Here is a 21208-nt window from a genome sequence, read left to right as displayed (position 1 = left end):
TTCTGCTCTACCAACTTAGACGCAGGGCAGCTGGTCAATTCCTTACATTCAGGACTTTTCTGCCCGCCTGGCTGGAGCAAACGTTTTCTCTAAGGTGGTCTTGGTGCGAGGTTATCAGGTTCCAGTGCATCACTTGGATGTACCCAAAATCGCCGTTATTACGCCTTTTGGTCTTTATGAGTTTTTATGGATGCCCTTCGGTCTCAAAGGGCTAGAAAGTGCAGACTTTCTAGCTTCGTCTATTTGGACGACATATTGGTGGCTAGTTCCTCTGCAGAAGAACACACGGTGCACCTTCATCAGCTGTTTGTTAGACTCAGTGAACTCAGCCTGATGGTGAATGCAGCTAAATGCCAGTTTGGTCTTCCTGCTGTTGAGTTGCTGGCACACAAAGTGTCTTCTCAAGGTGCGGTTCCCCTTCCTGCAAAGGTTGAAGCAGTTTCCACTTTTCCCTGCCTTCCCTCAGTGAAGCCCCTGCAGGAGTTTCTGGGGATGGTAAACTTTTAGAACCGTTTCATCCCACAGGCAGCTCACCTCATGCATAAAACACTTAGAGGCACAAAGGGACCAGCAACCCTAACCCTACAGGCATTCGATAATGCCCAAAAGGTCTTGGCTAATGCTGCACTTTTGGCCCGTCCATCTCTAGTGGCTCCTGTGGCTCAAACAACCGATGCCTCTGAGTCCCGTTGTCATGGCGGTAGACTCAGTGTTGTAACCGGCTGAGAGGAAACGTTCACATGCACCTGTTAGCATCTGTTAGCACTTGTTAGCATCTGTTAGCATCTGTTAGCACCTGTTAGCGTGCGACACGGAGCTGGTGAGGTGAACCAGAGAGACTCAAGACGATGAGAAAAAAACATTTTAACAATTTAACTCTTGTAAATAATGATAGACAATTGATCCCAGAGCTTCATAGAGTTTAATGTTGTGATCTTTTAATTTATGGTTTCCTGTTGGTTCCTGTGATCAGGAACCAGAGACAGAGTATTTTAGTAACCTGGGCTTTGACTAGGACGTGGTGGACGGGTTGTGTTTGTCTCGCTAATGAAGACTTGTCCTGGTTGCCAGGACAACCAGTGTGTCTTTCTGTCCTGCACTAACAGCTGCTGCCCTGAAGGAGGCGCCACTAGCTCCTCCTCGTTAGCATGAGCATGAGGCGCCATTAGCTCCTCCAGCTAGCTAGCCTCCATGAGGATTGTGGGAAATGAAGTCTTCAGTCAGGAGAAATGGAGCCAATCAGCTGGATTATTTAATCCCAACTGAGCGCGCTCAGAACACCTGAGTACGACTCTGCCTTTAATCTGCCACCTGGACAAGCTCCCCTGTGCTAAGCCCCGCCCTGCTCCTCACCTCACATCTGACGCTGCCGCTGCCATCTTCCAGCCTCCACTCTCCGCCCCGCCCGGCTCTCAGCCAGCCAATCAGCAGCAGGTTGACCCTGGTCAGCGACCTCTGACCCGGCAGGCTGAGCTCCGCCTCCCTGACCCAGGCTAGATGCTGATTGGTGCTCCAGGACAGGTTGCTGACGCAGGCCAGGTGCTGCTGGGTGAGCAGCTCTGAGATGCATAGAGGCCTGGAGAGAGAGAAACCTGTCAGGGGGCGGAGCTTAACTATCACCTGTAGGTCTGTATAGATCAGGTCCTGATGGTTCTGGAGGTTCTACTGGTTCTGGACCCACCTGTAGCTGACGGGTCGGCTGCTCCTCAGGCTGCTCCTCTCCTGGATCTTCTCCACGACACACACTCAGCTCACACACACCTTGGTCACATGACACACCTGCAGCAACACACACATTACCATGGAAACAGACTCCTATTCCAGGTGGAGCAGAGAAATTGTCTTTATTCTAGTCAGATAAAGATATTAATGAAAGGTTAAAGGTCAAAAGGTCAACCGCCCCCAGCCACTGTTTAAAACAAAATGACCTTTAACCTTTCATCAATATGTTCAAACAAAAGCAGCAGAAACAATTGATTTAAAAAAGCTGGATCCAACTTCACTGTTTCTCCAGAACCAGAACCAGAACCAGGTTCTGGTTCCACCATGGAGGACAGGAGAGACACCTGGACCTGATGATCAGGAACTGGGTCAGAACCAGAACCACTAACCTGCAGCCAATTGGCTAGCAGCAGCAGAGGGGGCGGGGCCTCCATCAGAGTGGGCGGGGCCTCCAGTTGTTCTCAGGTGTTGGTGGATAAAGGTGAAAAGGTTCTGCAGCCAAATGGACTCCTGCAGAGACAACAGAACCAGAACCACTCAGAAAGAGAACCAACCAGGCCCAGACTGGTTCTGTTCCAGTGATCGGGTGGTGAAGACCAGCTGGTTCTGATCCGATAGGTAGAGGCAGGTCCAGACTGGTTCTGTGGACCAGCCATCTGGTTCTGCTGCTGAATGGACTGAGCAGAACCAGGGTTTTTCTGTTATTGGTACCAGAACCTTAGCTGGACAGAATCATCATGTTCTGGTCCAGTTAGTGACCCAGATGGAGGTCAGTGGTTCTGGTTCTGTTTATTTCAGTCCCAAACTCTGATGGTTTACCTTCAGAACCAAGGAGCAGAAAGGTTCTGGTCCGGTTCTGTCCCTTTGGACCAGTTCCGGTGAGCAACCCGGTCAGATGAGGTTCTGACTAATGGAACACAGAAAGAACTTTGGACCCGAACAGAACCAACCTGTTGTCAGTCTGAGGAACCAGTTGGTCCAGTTGGTTCTGATCTGAACCGGTCTTCCACAGCAGAATTATTGTTATAAACACATTACCATCTTATCAGAACCGGTTCTGGTTCTATTTGACCTCCTCTCAGTTTAACCAAATCCAAATCCAGAACCTTCACCTGGTCACTGACAGAACCGGTGTTATAGATGAACTGGTGGCGGCAGCTAGCAGGTGTTTGTGTGAGCGTGGGTTTTTAGGAACTCTTTTCCGAACCAGGAAGTAAACAAGCTTAAAAAAGCTTTAAAAAACTACATATTTTTTCAAAAATGCTCTCCAATGCAGTAAGACACCCATTGAGATCTCAGGAATAACTAATTAGAAAGACTTTTATTATCCCCCTTTTTTTTTTTACATTAATGTGCAAAATCACCAAACATGTAAATGAATCACTTGTCCTGATTTGCTTCAGAGACTGAAACTCATCAAAGGAAGATGGAACTAGATCTCAAGATGCCATAAACAGATTTCACAGATTAATTCCTGAAAGACACATAAATGTTGAAGAGCTTTCCGGCGAGGGTACATGAGGTCCAACGATTCCTTCCATCATTGGGGTCTTCAGGCTGGGCTTTGTCTGGTCCCTCACCAAAGACCTGTCCTCCTTGAGTCACCCTACCAGGGGCATGAAGTCCCAGAGAGCATAGCTCCTAGGATCATTGGGTCCCTCAAACCCCTCCACCAAGATAAGGTGGCAGCCCGAGGAGAGGCTACTGGAACTCATCAAAACTGTCAACCGAAGGACAGTGGGATTCGGTCAACATCGTTTTCATGCAGAAACAGTGAATATCACTGTCGTAACCAGTGATGTCCTTTTAGTGTTTCACTGGACCACTTTCTTCAGTAACCAGTAATCTAACGCATTGCTATTTTAAATCCAGTAATCAGATTATAGTTACCTTTCTGAATCACTTTGTTACTGTCTTCTTTTGTCATTTAATTGTATTCCCGCTACATGTCTTGTCAAGTGACCAACGTTTATGTGACAATATCAGCGACAGAAATGTAAACAATGGAAGGAGATGCATTTTGTTGGTGGAAAAACAGGAACTATTTTGAGTTTCTGTCTCCAAGTCTAACTATTATAAGAGGTTTTTTTTTTTTAAAGTACTTGCAAATTTAAAGATTCGTGCGTTTCGCCTTTTTGGGCTCGTTTTTAAATGTGAAGTTGCTCATTTGGGCTTGGAAATAAGCAGAGACTCACAATAAACCCCAGAATTTGTCTGACATCCAGTTAGTTTTAGTCCATCATTTCCCGGATGATCCGTCCTGCTGTGTCTTTGTTAATGTCAGTGAATATTTAACCTCTGAATGACGTCCAGCTTTGTGTTGCAAACATCGAGACTAATATGCACAGCGCAATAAATTTGAAAACAGCCACAAATAAACGAGTCCGTAAAGTTATGCAACTGGACGCAATTATAATAATTAATATTAAGACAAGTGTCACTAATCTGTGCAGACATCTGAGCTGAGGAGCCGCAGGAGGAGATCTGCACTCTGACAGCAAACACAGGGCCGTAACACAAAAAATCTGGAGACCGGGGCAGGGTGGGGGCTTTAAAATCCTTCTTAGAGTTTTCCGGCAATAGAAACACAAAAACATACAGAAATTGCTAATGATTTTTTTTGTACTGTTGTAACCATTAAACAATTTTCCCTTCAGTTCAACCATATAAGTGGAGACACACTGTGTCATGAGGTGGTGGTAATGAAGCTATGATGAGGTAGATGCATGAGAGCCAGATGAAGTGACAATGACGGTTTAATGAAGAAATTCAAAAATCCAAACACAAGAACATTCCTATAACCAGGCGGCACGGCTGAGTGGAGACCAGGGCTCAACACCAGTAGCAACCATGAAAGGACAAAGATGACGAACTGAGCCACACTATGGCAGATGCCAAAATGAGACGAGGACCCGACGAAGAACAGGGGACACAGGTGGTGTTAAACACACTGAGGGTAATCATGAAAACAAGACACCTGGGAATAATCAATAGGAGACGAGACAACATGGAGACTGGAAGACACAAGAACTCACAAACACAGAAAAAGACAGAACCTGACACATTGTTGGTGTTATTTTCATAAAATAGTTTGCAATTAAACTTTTGACAAAGCTCAATGTAATTTCACTGGTGGTGGAGCGTTGTTGTTAACACCTGATGAAACTCACTAAAAAGTTACTTTTAATGTAACTTAATGCATTTTCCGGACTATAAGACGCTCCAGAGTATAAGTCGCATTTTTGAGGAAATATATTTGATAAAATCCAACACCAAGAACAGACATGTCATCTTGAAAGGCAATTCAAAATAAAAATAGAATAGAGGCAACAACAGGCTGAATAATTGTACGGTATGATAATGTTACACAACACTCCAAATAACTAAATCTTCATCTTCGGTGTGGCTTGTAAACAACTCCACTAACTCCGGAACTTATCAACACATGCCTAGAGCGCCTTCTTGCAGTTTGGAGTGAAAATAACATGCGATATAATAATGTGCTAATAATTTCACACATAAGTCACTCCGGAGTATAAGTTGCACCCCTGGCCAAACTATGGGAAAAAATTGTGACTTATAGTCAGGAAAATACGGTAGTTACTGTCCAAATCAAGTAGTCAGTAATCTAACTAAGTTACTTTTTCAAGGAGTAATCAATAATCCGATTAGTTACTTTTTCAAAGTAACTATGCAATCACTGGTCATAACAATAAAATGGAAGGAATTTGCTCAAAACAATTGAGGCTGAAATTAACCTTCTGGAGGCAGAAAGGAATCGCTGGAGAGACGTGCTCACACGCTTAATTAGCATCATCCAGTCACTGGCCGAAAGAAACCTGGCGCTGAGGGGATCGCTTGACACATTACGTCAGGCCAACAACTGTAACTTTCTAAAAGACGTGGAGCACATGGCTAAATTTGATCCTGTGCTAAAAGAGTGGAGCATGTCACATACTTGGGAAAACCATACAAAAAGAGTTGATAACCTGTGCAAGTGATAAAAAAAACAGGAGACAATGGTGTCAGAAATAATGGATTCAAAATACTATGGTGGTGATTGGCTCCAGTGGTGGGGGAGGACTCCGATCAGTCCTTGCAGGCCCAAACATGTTGTGAGGGTCTGCTGGGAGCTTTAACTCCCATCTCTGGCAAAACTGAACACGTTCAGAGGGAGGCGGAGGACATTCAGTCTGAGTGGGGGCTTATTGGACCTGTGGTCGCAAGGTTGTTGGTGCCTGTTGCGGCAGCAATCCTCAAACCCGTTGGTGGACACCTTCATTGAGGGATACTGTCAGGCTGAAGAAGGAGTCGTATTGGGCCATTTTGGACTGTGGGACTCCGTAAGCAGCTGATGGGTACCGGCGGGCGAAGCGTCTCGGGTGGTTGCTGAGGCAAAAACTCGGGTTTGGGAGAAGTTCGGAGAGGCCCTGGAGAAAGACTTCCGCATGGCTTCAAAGCGATTCTGGTCCACTGCCCAGCATCTCAGGAGTGGGAAGCAGTGCAGCACCAACACTGTTTATAGTGGGGATGGTGTGCTGCTGGGACATTGTGGGCAGAATACTTCAAAGACCTCCTCAATCCCACCGACATGGTTTCCATTGAGGAAGTTGAGCCTGTAGACTCTGGGTCGGGCTCTCCAATCTCTGGGGACGAGGTCGCCAAAGTGGTTAAAAAGCTCCTCGGTGGCAGGGCCCCGGGGGTGGATGAGATTCGCCTGGAGTTTCTTAAGGCTCTGGATGTTGTAGGGTTGTGTTGGTTTATGCAATATCGCATAGACATCAGGGGCAGTTCCCTTGGATTGGAGGACTGGGGTGGTGGACCCCCTGTTTAAAAAGGGGGACTGGTGGGTGAGCTCCAATTATAGGGGCGTAACACTCTTAAGCCTCCCTGGCACAATCTTTTTGGGGGTCCTGGAGAGGAGGGTCCGTCGGATAGTCAAACCTCAGATTCAGGAAGAGCAGTATGGTTCTGGTTCTGGTTCTATACCCTCAGCAGGTCCTGGAGGGTTCTGGGAGTTCGCCCAACCAGTCTACATGTGTTTTGTGGACTTGGAGAAGGCGTTCGACCGTATCCCTCGGGGTGCCCTGTGGGGGGTTCTCCGGGAGTATGGGGTACCGGGCCCTTTGATACGGGCTATCAGGTCCCTGTATGACCTGTCGTGAAAACTGGTATGAGGAGGTGAGATCTGTCCAGGGTTCATGCAGAAAACAGATCATAACTGGCCTAAGACACTGAAGTAATCTTGCATGTTGATTAAATGTTAATTATGGAAAAATGTGTTGTGTTGAAATATTGATGATTATGAAGTAAGTAAATTCTGAAGTTGATTGTTGAGAATTATATAAACCAGTTACACAATAAAGTATAATCATGCTGAGTCAGAATCAAAAGTAATGAATACTAAGAAGTAATGATTGAAGAAATGTATTAACCATGATTATGTTGATGAGTTATATGTCAGTATAAGCATATCAAAAAGTTCAAAATCAAAAATAAGTAAGAGTATAGTGATAGTCTTTGGGTGCAGAGACAAGCCTGGACATATTCTGGCAATGAGTGGAGGGGCCTGGTCTGACTGTATTCTGGGAAATTAGCCAGGAACCTATAATGTAATTATGCCAGAGCAGAAGGGAGCAACTGATGACCAAATATGGAAGAACATGGAGGGGGTCACGTGACCGAGATCGAGATGGCAGCATAGTGAACAGCTCCAAGGACGGTGTTCCGAATTTTCTCTTAAAACCCTTGTAAAAGCAGTAAGGAAGGCTCAAAAGATACGACACTGATATGTCTAAAGCTTCGTCTGTGAAACAGTGCGAAATTTTCTCAAAAAGACGCAAGACAACCACCAAAACAGCACCGAGTTCAACGTGCCGCGAAGACGCTAATATGGCTAGCATAGCTGAAGTACCAGAGGAGCTAAAGTCACTCCGGTCGGATTTTGGAGTTAAGCTGGATAGTATAGATGAAAGACTGACTGGAATGGCGAGCGCTATGACTGCACTGGAGACTAAGGTGTCTGAGATTAAACAGGACCTATTAAACCAGGCGGCTCATATGGAGGAGGCCGAGGCTCGCATTGCCGAAGTAGAAGGCTCGCTTGAAAAAGCAGAAGCATCGTTGACTTCAGCTATGAAACGAATCCTGCTCCTTGAGGCCAAAACAGATGACCTGGAAAACCGGGGAAGGCGAAAGAACCTGCGTGTCTTTGGCATCCGAGAAGGAGCAGAAGGAAGACAGTCGCTTCTCGACTTTATTAGCAACATGCTACCGAAGTGGCTGGAACTCGCACCGGACAAGTCATTCACATTGGAACCGGTTCACCGCACACCAGCCTCCGGGAAACCAAACCAGGGCAGAGCGGTTCTGATTCGCTTCTTAAAGTTCCCGGAGAAGGAGTTTGTCTACCGAGAGGCAAGGAAAAGAGATATTATGCAAAACGGGGCCAAAATCACGTTTGCACAGGATCTATCGGTACGGATCAGACGCGGGTTCCACTCGGTAGTGAAGCTGTTTGTCGACATCGGTGCATTTCGCGGATTCCAGCACAACCCCTGCAAACTTCGAGTCCTCCACGGTGGAAAGATCCATGTCTTCTCAACACCTCAAGAAGCTGAAGCATTTTACAAGACTCTTCCAAAATAAACACAGCGGATGCCTCTAATCAGTGAGTCATGGTTAAGAAACAGGTAAACCGATAAGACATTTATGTGACTGTTCCTCAACAACCGGATCAGAATCAGGATACATAATGGGAATTCATATAAATATAACTGACTGCTCATGTGCTCACATATTCGAAGTCTAATCTGAACTGTTTTGGCATTAATGCTAAAAGTTGAGCATTAAGCAAGTTATTACCGTTCTATCAAGGGTTAATGGTATTATTTGATAGCTAGACACTGTCTGCTTTGGTGAGGTCATGTTGACTAGTTGCTCCTCGGTGATGTGGATCAACGTCCTCCAGAAACTGGGTTCAAGGGGAGGGGGAGGCATTTCAGATAAAGAAATGCAAAAGTTCTTTTGGGGATTGTTCATAACTAGTTCTGTGTCTTGTATGGTTGAATGTGTGAATGTATGTGCAAACCTGCATTTTCTGTACTATTTTTGCATACTTTATTTTAGTATAACCGTAAATTAACCTGATATGGAAAAAACAACCAAAGGAAATGGTTTGAATATCAAAATTACAAGTTGGAATGTCAGAGGAATACGAAAACTAACTAAATTGAAACAAGTATTAGACCGACTAAAATATTTGAAATCTAAAATAATTTTTTTACAAGAATCTCATTTGATTGAGCCGAAAATACATTGGATAATTAAAAGATGGCAGGGTCAGATATATCATTCTTCTTTTACCAGTCATGCCAGAGGAGTTATTATTCTTATACATAAGTCAATAACATTTCAAATTATAAGGACAATCAAAGACCCATATGGGAGATATATTATATATGTGCAGGGACATATTTCAACATTAAAACTAAATTTGATAAATATTTATGGACCTAATAATGATAACCCATCCTTTTATGAAAATTTATTCTTAACCTTGTCAACCTTGGAGGGATTTTATATTATAGGAGGGGACTTTAATTGTACCCTTAACCCAAGCCTGGATAAATCTACTCAAATTGATACCAGTCATTCACAAACCAGGAAAATACTCCTTAATTATATAAAAGATTTAAGAATAAATGAAGTATGGAGAACAAGTAATAAGGAATTTTTATGTTATTCAAGCTCACACCAATCCCATTCACGTATTGATTATTTTCTTATCTCAGTGGAGTTATTGCCTCATGTGGAGGACTGTTGGTACAATAGTATTGTAATTAGTGATCATGCTGCAGTGTCCTGGAAATTAAAGTAAATAAGATTGATCAAGGGATGAAACGATGGAGGATGCAGACACATTTGCTAAAAGACCCAAAATTTGTTACATTTATAGAAACTTCCAATGATCAATATTTTGAAATAAATAAAGATGAAACAACAGCTAGTATTAGATGGGAAGCTTTTAAAGCTTATATTAGAGGAGAAATTATCAGTTATAGCAGTAATAAAAATAAACAATACAACCAAGAATTAAAATTATTAGAGAGACAAATTAAATCCAGCGAAGCAGAACTTTATCAGAGCAATGATCAGACAAAATTACACATTCTGAATGTTTTAAGAACCAGATATGATAAATTAACAACAGAGAAAGTGGCAAAAAACTTAATGTGGACTAAGCAAGCATTTTATGATCAAGGAGAAAAGGCTGGTAAATTATTGGCTTGGAGAATAAAACAGATGCAAGCGGAAAGAACAATTAACAGCATAAAATCAAAATCGGATATTTTAACCACAGACCCTTCAGAAATAAATGAAAATTTTAGAGAATTCTACAAAAACTTGTATAAGTCTGAATATTCTGGAAACGAAGACGCACAAGCTGCGTTTCTTAATCAATAAAATTTAAAACCCTTTTAGAGGAAGAGAAAACAACTCTTGATAGTCCTTTAACAATAGAAGATCTCTCTGAAGCAATAGATAACATGAATAGTGGTAAAACCCCAGGTCCTGATGGACTTCCAATAGAATTTTATAAAACATTTAAAAATAAATTAATCCTGCCACTTCTCAACATGTATGAGGAATCATATGAAGCTGGAATACTCCCAGACTCACTGAGGTTAGCTACAATAACTCTCTTGCTAAAGCCAAATAAACCCTCCACTGAATGCTCCTCTTATAGAGGAATCAGTCTTATGGGATGTGATACAAAGGTTTTGTGTAAAGCCCTCTCTAGGAGATTAGATAAGTACCTGCCCAGTTTAATAGTAGATGATCAGCAAGGATTTATTAAAACAAGACAAGGCTACCATAATATAAGACGGGTCCTTAATGTATTGCATGAAAAACATAATTGTAAAGACACAGCAATGTTATCATTGGATGCACGTCAAGCTTTTGATAGAATAGAGTGGATTATCTGTTTGAAGTGCTCCCCAAATATGGATTTGGTGAAAGCTTTCTAAAATGGATACGACTATTATATACTGATCCCATAGCACAAGTTTTAACTAATAATAACATGTCAAAACCTTTTAATCTACAACGGTCAACTAGACAGGGTTGCCCCCTGTCACCACTACTTTTTGTATTGGCAATAGAACCTCTGGCGATGGCTGTTAGAGCAAATTCAGGAATATCCGGGATTCAAATTGGAGGAAGAGATCATCTCATTTCCCTGTTCGCGGATGATATCATATTTTTCTTGAGTAATCTGAAAATCAGTATTCCTAAATTATTACATCTAATAAAAGAATTTGGTGAATTTTCAGGATATACAATTAATAATTCTAAATCAGAGTTAATGTTTCTTAATGAAGAAGAAAGGAGAAGTCCTATTGTAACTACCCCATTTAAAACAACAACAAAAGGTTTTACATATTTGGGCATTAAGGTCACCCCATCTCTTAATGAAATAATCACAACAAATTATGATCCCCTTGTTGAAAAAGTCACAGAAATGCTAAAGAGATGGTCAAACCTGCCTATATCCATGATAGGCCGAATAAATTTATTAAAAATGACAATCTTGCCCAAATTTTTGTATTATTTCCAAACACTTCCATTGCCGCTGTCAGAGTCATTTTATGACAGTCTGGACAAACTATTTAATCAATTTATTTGGAGTAACAGAAAAGCAAGACTCCGTTTAAAAAACTACTCTATCTGCCCTATGAAAGAGGTGGACTTCAAGTCCCTAATCTCAGATGGTATTATATGGCCGCCCAAACTAACATCAGCTACCCATTACTTTTGCCCGATGGCACCTCCAGCCTGGGTAGACATTGAACAACAATCTGTTCCAGATTTCCCCTTAAATACCTTTCTATATTCTTCGGATCTAAAGACATTAAAAAGACCACAAAAAATCCTTTTTAAAAAAATACGATTACAAACTGGCATGCAGCACATAAACATGTAGCTGAGCGACTAGAGTATCACAATTTACCCCTATTTGGGGTAATGAAAGGTTCACCCCAGGAAAAAATGATGGAGGATTTAAAACTATGGAAAACTAAAGGCATTCAGAAAATTAAAGACCTATATGTTGATGGCATATTACTTACTTTCAATCAGTTATGTAAGAAGTATTTAATACCCCCAAAACATTTTTTTAAGTACTTGCAATTGAAAAGCTATATGTCTTCAAAACTGAAACGAATAGTTGACATTCCACCCTTAACAAACATAGAAGAGGTGTGTGTTGGGGATTTAAAGGGAAAAGGTTTTGTTTCTGTCTGCTATAATTTGTTGATGCTTTCCTCAAAGGATTCAGCAATAGATAAGTTAGACGCTTGCAGAAGAGATATTCTCAAAGATATCGATGAGGAAGACTGGAATCAGGCCTGTGTAAAAGCACAAAAACACACAATAAACACATGATTTAAACTTCTGCAATATAAATGGCTTATGAGAACCTACATAACACCAGTTAGGCTTCATCACATGTCCAGTGATATTCCAGATGCTTGCACTAAATGCTTATTTGAAAAAGGAACCATTGTTAGTGGGAATGTCTTAAAATTCTGAAGTTTTTGAGGGATGTTATTGGGTGTCTATCTGAATTGTTTAAGGTGAAAGTCCCATTAGAGGTTAAAATCTGTGTTCTAGGAATATACCCAATGGAATTTAAACAATCACAGATGAAAACTAAATTGATAGACTATGGACTTCTTCAAGCCAGAAGATCTATAGCGTTATGCTGGAGGGGCATGGACCCACCCTCCCTGGGACTCTGGAAGAAGGAAATTGCAAATTCGCTCGGACTGGAAAAACTAACATACATCACCAAGGGTAAACAACGGGACTTTGAGAATCTCTGGGAGCCATAAATGAGGACCATAGGGACTGAAGGTGGAACTTATTAGTGGATGTCTTGTCTATGGTTTCTATTCATATATTGTTCTGTTATTCTTCTTTGTCTTTTTTCTCTAATCTAAAAAGTTCTTGATATTTTTGGAACCAAACAAATGCAGGTTTGAAGGGTGAGTGTGGGAGTGAATGTAAGAGTGTATAAGTACATATTATAATGTTAAGTTTGTTGTGTGTGAATTTGTTGTGCCAAAAAAGAGAAAATTCAATAAAATATATTTGAAAAAAAAAAAAATATGGAAGAACATGGAGTCTGGTGTGAGGTAATCGCATACTTGAGAAATCAAATAATCTGCTCCCTGCACACAACAACGGGAGAGAAAAGTATAAATACCCAAAGGAACAGAGAGCTGGGGTTCTTCGTCTTCAGCAAGTGGAAGGAGCAACAGCGGGCCAAGGACACCGAGGAGCTTCACCCCGGACCAGAGGGAAGACAATCTACACTTTGCTGAGAGAAAAGACGGGACCCGACACCCAACAACTGGACAAAGATCACAAAAGTGAAGAAGATTTGGGACGTTTGAAAGATAACTACCAACTCTGCTTTGTTCCTGTTCGGATGAGGATTCGTCGCACCAAGACAAGATTCTGCCCAAGGACATTGACACTTCTGCTGCCGAGATCCCCTGTCATCTGCGTATGAGTTGCCTGCACCCAAAAAGCCTTTTTAGTAAATTGATGGCACTGTTAGGGAAAGGTGTTAGGATAGGTTTATGTTGATTTTATACAAAATTAAAGTCTTAATCTTTAAACTTAGAATCATTGAATATTAATCTGTTTGCCATTTACTCCTGCTTAAAGCTTGCTCAAAAAAAAAAAAAATATATATATATATATATATATATATATATCAAAATTCTAATGAGCTTTGTGAACATTGAAATTAATTGAGTCATCTTTTCAGTTTTGGTTCTCCTACTTAATGTAAAATCTATGCACATGGTTCTAGAAAAGTGGTGGTTTCGGACTTTCCTTTAGTTGACATATAAAATAATGACCCTGGTACTTACAAAGTTACTAAAATTATTCTAGTCGGTAACAAGTGCTCGTTATTCTTAGAGAGGGGGCTATCGTTAACAGGAGTGGTTATTGGAGTTAAGCAGTTGCGAGGGCTACTCAACTGATTGCTCCTTAACTGAAGAGGGTCATAACTTCTGGATAGTAGGTAGTTAGAGCTAGACGAGTCTCTCTCCACACCAGCTTAGACAGATTGTTCCCCTCAGACCTTCTGCAGGGTAATACCCAGGTTTCAGGAACTTTCCGGACCCGTTAGACGGAGAGCTGGTCAGTAGTCAGCCCAGAGGAGTTGAGGATTAGGGCGGGGTTGGCTATTGCGTAATAACCAACAGACCGTGTCAGAGTCTACTCCGCATTGCCGGCAATAAGTTGGGCTCATTTCCGGGGAGGGTTGGACTCACCGGAAACGAGTCAGTCCAACCCAGACTCACTCGTCCGGGTTGAGTCTGGACAAGTGAGTCACTCATTACTGAACTGATTCTGAACTGAACAGAATCAGTAATGAACACTGATTCTGTTCATTACTTTTATGGACAGAATTTCTAGGCGCAGTCAAGGTGTTGAGGGGATCCGTTTTGGTGGCCTTAGGATTGCATCTCTGCTTTTTGCGGATGATGTGGTCCTGTTGGCTTCATCAGGACATGATCTGCAGCTCTCACTGGAGCGGTTCACAGCCGAGTGTGAAGCGGCCGGGATGAGGATCAGGGCCTCCAAGTTTGAGACCATGGTCTTGAGCTGGAAAAGGGTAGAGTGCCTCCTCCGGTTCAGGGAGGGTGTCCTGCCCCATGAGGAGGACTTCAAGTATCTCGGGATCTTGTTCACGAATGAGGGAAGAAGGGAGCGGGATATCGACAGGCGGATTGGTGTAGCGTCCGCCGTGAAGCGGTGCTGTACCGGTCCGTCGTGGTGAAGAGAGCTGAGTCAAAAAGCAAAGCTCTCGATTTACCGGTCGATCTATGTTCCTACCCTCATCTATTGTCATGAGATTTGAGTCATGACCGAAAGAACGAGATCTCAGATATAAGCGGCCGAAATGTTCCTCCGTATAGGGTGAGAAGCTCAGTCATTCAGGAGGGTCTCAGAGTAAAGCCGCTGCTCCTCCACATTAAGAGGAGCCTGATGAGGGGCATCTGGTCAGGATGCCTCCTGGACGCCTCCCTAGTGAGGTGTTCTGGGCACATCCCAGCGGGAGGAGGCCCCGGGGAAGACCCAGGACATCCTGGAGGGATTATGTCTCCCGGCTGGCCTGGGAACGGTTTGGGGTTCCCCCAGAAGAGCTGGAAGAAGTGGCTGGGAGAGGGAAGTCTGGGCCTCTGATCTGAAATTTCTACCCCAGCGACCCAGGCTCAGATAAGAGGAAGAAAATGGATGGATGGATGAAATACAATGCAATAATCCTAGATTGCACCCCAGATGTGAGAACAGATGTCTGTTGTTGTGCGCACTGCAAAACTTGGTAGACACCAGAGATGAAGGAAGACTTCTTGGGATTTCTTTTAGCTCCTGAATCCACTGGTCAAGGCTTATCTGCACTAATTTTCACAAGCTTGAAGAGTTCAATATCCTCTTTGAAGACTGTAGGGGACAATCCTATGACAACAGTTCAAACATGAAAGGCGCAAATAAAGGAGTTCAGACAAGGCTTTCAAAAATAAATCCACATGCATTTTATGTGCCCATCGTTTAAAGCTGGTGGTTTCAGATGCCGCTAAGGTGTCCTTGGATGCAACTTGCCTTTTGGAAATGTGGAAAAGTAGTACAAGCTCTTCTCAAGTTCCCCTCAAAGGTGGGCTATCCTTAAGAGGCACTCGAACATCACTCAAGTCTTAGAGTGAAACATGATGGGAAATCAGAGTTAAAAGCATTGAACCATTATTTTACCAATCAGACAAGGTGAAAGAAGCTTGACTGGAAGTCAGAAAATAAACTTCTGATCCCTTGATAAAAGTTGAGACCCACTCACTAAGAAAGGGGTCATTCAGATTTTCTGTGTGGTTTGGTATGACATTAACACCACCAGCAAACTACTTCAGTCAGCTAACATGCAGTGGCTCCAATCGAGAAAAACAAAGAAAATGTAATCAGTTAGGAGGCAACTGGTTTTAAAGATGCAAAGAACTCAGCAAAAAAGGTATGTGAAGAAATTTATGTTGAAGCAGGACTGAAACAGAAGAGGCTGTGAACTAGGGCTGGAGGACATGAAATCACAATACACAATATACAGTCTTGTTCATCGTTATTGGCACCCCTTCATGTTTTGCATAGCTGAGTGAATATCTTCAGAAATAAATGGAAATGTTCAAAACTTATATCAGCAGAATCTTTCAAATTGAGGTCTAAAGTAATTTAACAAAGACAATTATCATTTCAACATAAATATTTTAATTCCAAAGGACAAAACAGAAAACCAGCATGTGCACCAATATTGACACCGCTCCTTAATATTTAGTTGCACAGCGTTTGGCAGCAATGACAGCCTCCAAACGTTTCTTATATTCATCTATAACAGGGGTGGGCACTCCAGGTCCTTGAGGGCCGCTGTCTTGCAACTCTTGGATGTCTCCCTGATCCATCACACCTGAATCCAATCGCTGAATCATCTCCTAAATGCAGTCAAGTTCTGCAGAGTCCTTCTAATGACCTCATTATTTGACTCAGGTGTGTTGAAGTAGAGACATCTAAAAGTTGCAGGAGACCGGTACTTGAGGACCAGGAGTGCCCACCCCTGATCTATAAGCTTCTTGCACTTCTCTGGTGGGATTTTTTCCTGCACTTCTTTTGCAATATGCTCAAGCTCTTGTACATTTGCAGGGTTCCTTTCTCCAATGGCAGATTTGAGCTCCACCCAAAGATTTTCAATTGGATTGAGATCAGGACTCATTGCTGGCCATTTTAAAACAGTCCATTTTTTCCCTTTGTGCTTTTGGAGGTGTGTTTTGGGTCGTTATCTTGCTGGAGGACCCAGGATCTTCGCCTCAAACTAAGTTTTCTTACACCTGGCAAGACATTTCGCTACAGAATTGCTTGATAATCTTCTGATTTTATGATGCCTGTGATGCGGTCAGGGCCTCCAGTACCAGATGCCGCAAAGCAGCCCACGGCATTATGGATCCTCCACCATGCTTGATTGTTGGTATGGTGTTCTTTTCTTTAAAGGCTTCATTGCGCCGTCTGTAAACATACGGTTTGTGCGAATTACTGAAAGGCTCTACTTTTGTTTCATCTGTCCATAAAACGTTGTCCAAGAAAGCTTGAGGTTTGTCCAGGTTCTCTTTTGCGAAGATCAAGCGTCCTTTTTTATGTCTTTTCTGTAGCAATGAGGTTCTTTCTTGGCCTCCGGCCATAAAGCCCCACTTTGTTTAGTGTCTGGCGTATAGTACTTGTTCAAACAATCACACCAGACTGCTCCAGGTTGGTCTTTAGATGACGTGGTGTTTTTTCCACCATTCGCACCAACCATCGAAGACATCTGTCATCAATTTTTTTCTTCCCCCCACGTCCAGGGAGGTTCTTGACCGTCCCATGCCTGGAAAAGTTCTTAACATACTCACCATTGAAACAGGGACACCAAGGTCTTTGGAGATGGCTTTATACGCTTTGGAGGCCTTGTGCTTACAAATCATAGCATTTCTGGTGTCCTCAGACAGCTCCTTTGTCTTTACCATTGTCACGTGACGATGTACTAACAGATGGCTTTTAAAGCAACAACATGATCATTCATTGGTTAATTCATGTCACATGTGTGGAGGTACTTCATCACAAGTGGACTCTCTTTGTGATTTGCAACAGGTGAGCTGAATTGGGTTTTCATACTGATTTGCAGCAAAGGATCCCAATACCATTGACATGGTAAACATTGTTTTTATTTGTTTCCCTCATAATGTTTATCTTTTTAAACGTTTTTTTATCATTTGGTGTTTTTCATAAAGCAAAAGCTATCAGCAGTTAAATGTTTCACTTGATGAATTTCATTCAGGAAATATTCCATTATATATACTTAAACTTCCTGGGTTCCAATAATGCTGAGCAGGACATTGTATCACAATGTGGGGAACCAGTTGCCCCCCCTCATTGAAGTGTGATTCAGTTTTGATCAGGCGCTGAGGGCAGCCTGGGTCCTAAGTTGCGAAGTTTCTAAGTTTCTGTATTGTTGAAAAAGGAAAGCAAAGGAAAAACCACCGCATGTCTCAACATCATTTTGTGTTCGAGTGTGCAACAACAATATTCTTGAATGAGCTCCAAGAATATAGATCTATAGATCCCTTGCAGCAGAAACGTCACAAACGCAAAACTACGATTAAAATATGGAGGCAGATGGAAGTAGGTCAGTTATGGTTGACTTTGACAAACTTAAATAGATGTGATGTGGAATAAGTTGTGTTTTGGACAGATCATCAGCAAAGCAGGTGTTTAAACTAGCTACTGTATTTTTATGACCATAAAGTGCACCATACTAAGAGGCGCAGTCTCAATTATATGTGCCATTACTGTATGTAACATATACATAAAGGCACCTGATTATAGGCCACAGGTTTTATATACAATCCACGCCCGTGCTGGTCCCCTTCTTCTCCACAGTGTGACTCACCGGGATGTGGAAAGTGAGCAGCACCTCGTCCATGTTAGTGATGTGGCTGGATGTGTTTGTCGGCGACCCTAACGCTTCATTATAATCCGCTGGAAGTTGCTGCGCCACCATAGTCCTGGTCTGGAGGGAAAAATGCCATTTAGTCAAACGGTGACCGTCAAAACGCTTCTCCCATTCGTTCTTTGCTCGATGATCCACTGCTCGAGTCTTTCCTCCAACCTTGCCTTATGTCCGGGAAACTCAGCTGCGTCTTCTTGACCTGTCGAAGCTCATTTTCCAGGCTTCCTCAACTTGCGAACCATCGATTTATTAATCTTAAATTTACTCGCAGCTGTTCGATTTCCATGTTGCTTCACGTAGCTGATGGCCTTCAGTTTAAACTGTGCTTTATAAGCGTCTCTTTGCCATTTTCAGGGTTGTTAAAACAACGATGTTCTGCATAACGCACATACCTGTTCTTTTATATATAATCAACGCCCACACTTCCCCCTTTAGCGTTCTCATGGTGTTCTCTACTACCACACACAGGGCGCACTGCACTATAGGGCACACCACACATTTTGAAGAAAATCTAAGACTTTCACTTATAGTCACGAAAATACAGTAATCAAACACGACTGTGTTAGCATGACTAATAGCAGCGGGCCTAAAAACCCAAAACTGTGACTGAAGGTTCTGCTCTATGTGGGAAATGTTTGAGTGTTTCTGAATCCTGATACATAAAGTTGGGTTGTTGTCAGTTGCTATGGCAACAAGTCTGTATGTATTGTAAAGCCGACAGAGCGAGAAAAAAAAAAGAGAATGAGTTATTTTGAGTTATTTTTCCATTGCATATCACTAATGAATCCTCCCTCCATCTCCAGGTTTTGGTTCTACCGGCTGAACGGCAAGTAAACAACAATCTGATTAGGGAGAATAAATCTGTGGATCAACCTTTAATAGTTTGATAACATGTTTCGCAAATGACCTCATTTTGTTGGACATCCTCCATATAAAATCCAAACCACTTCCAGATTAGTGATCCAGCCGTTTCTCTCCGGAACTGAACTAGTTCATCTGATTCCTCGTCAGTTTTCGTCTCATTCACAGATTAAACTCTCCTGTCACCATGTTTGTTTTCTCTGCGCAGCCTGATTGGTAGAAAATGCTCAGCTTGGGAGGGTCTGGTGATGCATTCACAGGGTGTCGGATAAAACATACTACCAATAAATTTGACAGTGAAAGTTTATTATTTAAACAAGTTATACACATTGGTTGCGATACAGCCATTTTAACTATCACAAGCTGAAAATATCGCGATACATCGCCCAGCCCCACTGCGAACCACAAAAAAGCTCTTTACCCGGATTAGTTTCCTTTTTTAATGCTGTGGTCGGCGGTGCCTTCCAGTCTTTGGAGAATCGCTTTCAGTCCCTGGAAGAGCTTTTGAACTTTGGCCAGCCTGACACACAAATGAAGAAGGACGAGTCTAAAATTCTTCAAGACAAAACTTCCCTTTGGAGACCAGTCTGTAACCAGTGTGACCAACACTGGTAACCAACACTGGTTACAGAGACGGAAAACCTCCCTGAAGCACAGATGACCCCATATGAACTTCTCAAAATGAGATCTGTGAGTTGTACCCAAATCTGTGGATCATCTACGGATAACCTGGACTCTCCCTGTTCCATCTGCAGAGAAGAGCTTTCCAAGCTCAAACTAATAAAGAACTATTTGAGATCTTCTAAAGCACAAGAACTCAGTGGACCAGCAGTGATCAGTATCAACAATCAGATTTCTTACAGTGATGTCATAAATAACTTTGCAACCAGAAAAGCCAGGAAGATGGGTTTTAAAAAGTTTGTGAAGTTCTGCATAAAAAGTGACATAAATCAGTCAAAAGTCTGAGAAACATTTTGAGTTCAGCTTTAGCAAACTGTTGCATACATTTATATATAGTAGTTTTAAGAACTAACTATTCAACTATATTTTTAAACCATTTTATGTGATTTCAAGTGATTGTTCATTTACATTATTTAATTATGTTCTTGATTTTTAATTTTGTCTGTTTTTGCACAATTTAATTTATTTTTATGTATGCAAGTTATTTTTTATATTGATCTTGCACTACAAATTAATTTCAACATTATTGTTGCAGATCTATGGAATCAAAGATAATAAAATAGATGCCACTTTTGCAATAAAATATGTTGCATGCTTTTGGGTTTTTTGTTGTGTTGCTGTTAGCATCACTAGCTGCATATATTAAACTCATAAATAATTATTTGGCCCTCTAACTCATAGAGGGCCCAAATAAAGAGAAGTCAAAGAACACAGTTATGAGCTTCAATATTACTTTATTTAAATCAAATCAGTTTATATGTTTTCAATGCCATATTACTCAAACATAAATATTTAATTTTTAGAAAGTTAATCAGTTAATTGATAGAAAGTTTTATTAATAAATTCTGCCATATCTGGACTTTAGAGGACATTAATCTGATCCAATGCAGTGTTTTCAAAGCGCTCTGTAGAAACTTATGTTTAATGTCACATTTTCACATGCAACATATTTGAGTCATTTTTTTACAGTAAAGTTTTACAAACGGTTTTGTCTTACAGGCAGCATTTTAAACAGGCATCAGCGCAGCCACCTAGAATCAGAAACATCAGCCGTGCTTTGCATCAGCCACCAGTTGATCTAAAACACCCCAACCCTGCTCCGTTGGTACTGACCGCTTCACTGCTGGGTCCGAACCGGTCCAGGAACCGCTGCAGGGAGCTCATCCTCAGCCTCCAGGACCGAACCGAACCGGGCTGGAGGAGCTGTGTGTGTAGAGTCTGGTTCTGCTTCCCTTTAGCCCGAACAGAACCGGGCCGAAGAGTCCAAACCTCTGCAGAACTCTGGTTCTGGTTCTGAAAGTGGCGCTAAAACTTTCGTCTGATTCTGTGAGCTGTTTGAGT

At 42.1% G+C, this 21208-nt stretch overlaps 1 protein-coding gene across 1 annotated transcript in view; it reads right to left on the bottom strand.

Moving 5' to 3' along the window:
* Positions 1-21208, bottom strand: part of LOC129355256 (CST complex subunit CTC1-like) — a 78088-nt gene extending 56880 nt beyond the window's left edge. Inside the window, 5 exon segments of the mRNA XM_055024779.1 lie at positions 1354-1576; positions 1682-1747; positions 1749-1761; positions 2112-2232; positions 20981-21208. Of these exon segments, the coding sequence (XP_054880754.1) occupies positions 1354-1576; positions 1682-1747; positions 1749-1761; positions 2112-2232; positions 20981-21031 (474 nt within the window). The 5' untranslated portion in view covers positions 21032-21208.

The sequence above is a fragment of the Poeciliopsis prolifica genome, unplaced genomic scaffold (genome assembly GCF_027474105.1).
Source record: "Poeciliopsis prolifica strain line A6 unplaced genomic scaffold, Auburn_PproV2 SCAFFOLD128, whole genome shotgun sequence".
NCBI lineage: Eukaryota > Metazoa > Chordata > Actinopteri > Cyprinodontiformes > Poeciliidae > Poeciliopsis > Poeciliopsis prolifica.
Note: the sequence above shows the minus strand (reverse complement) of the source record. Positions and strands in the feature narration are given on the sequence as shown.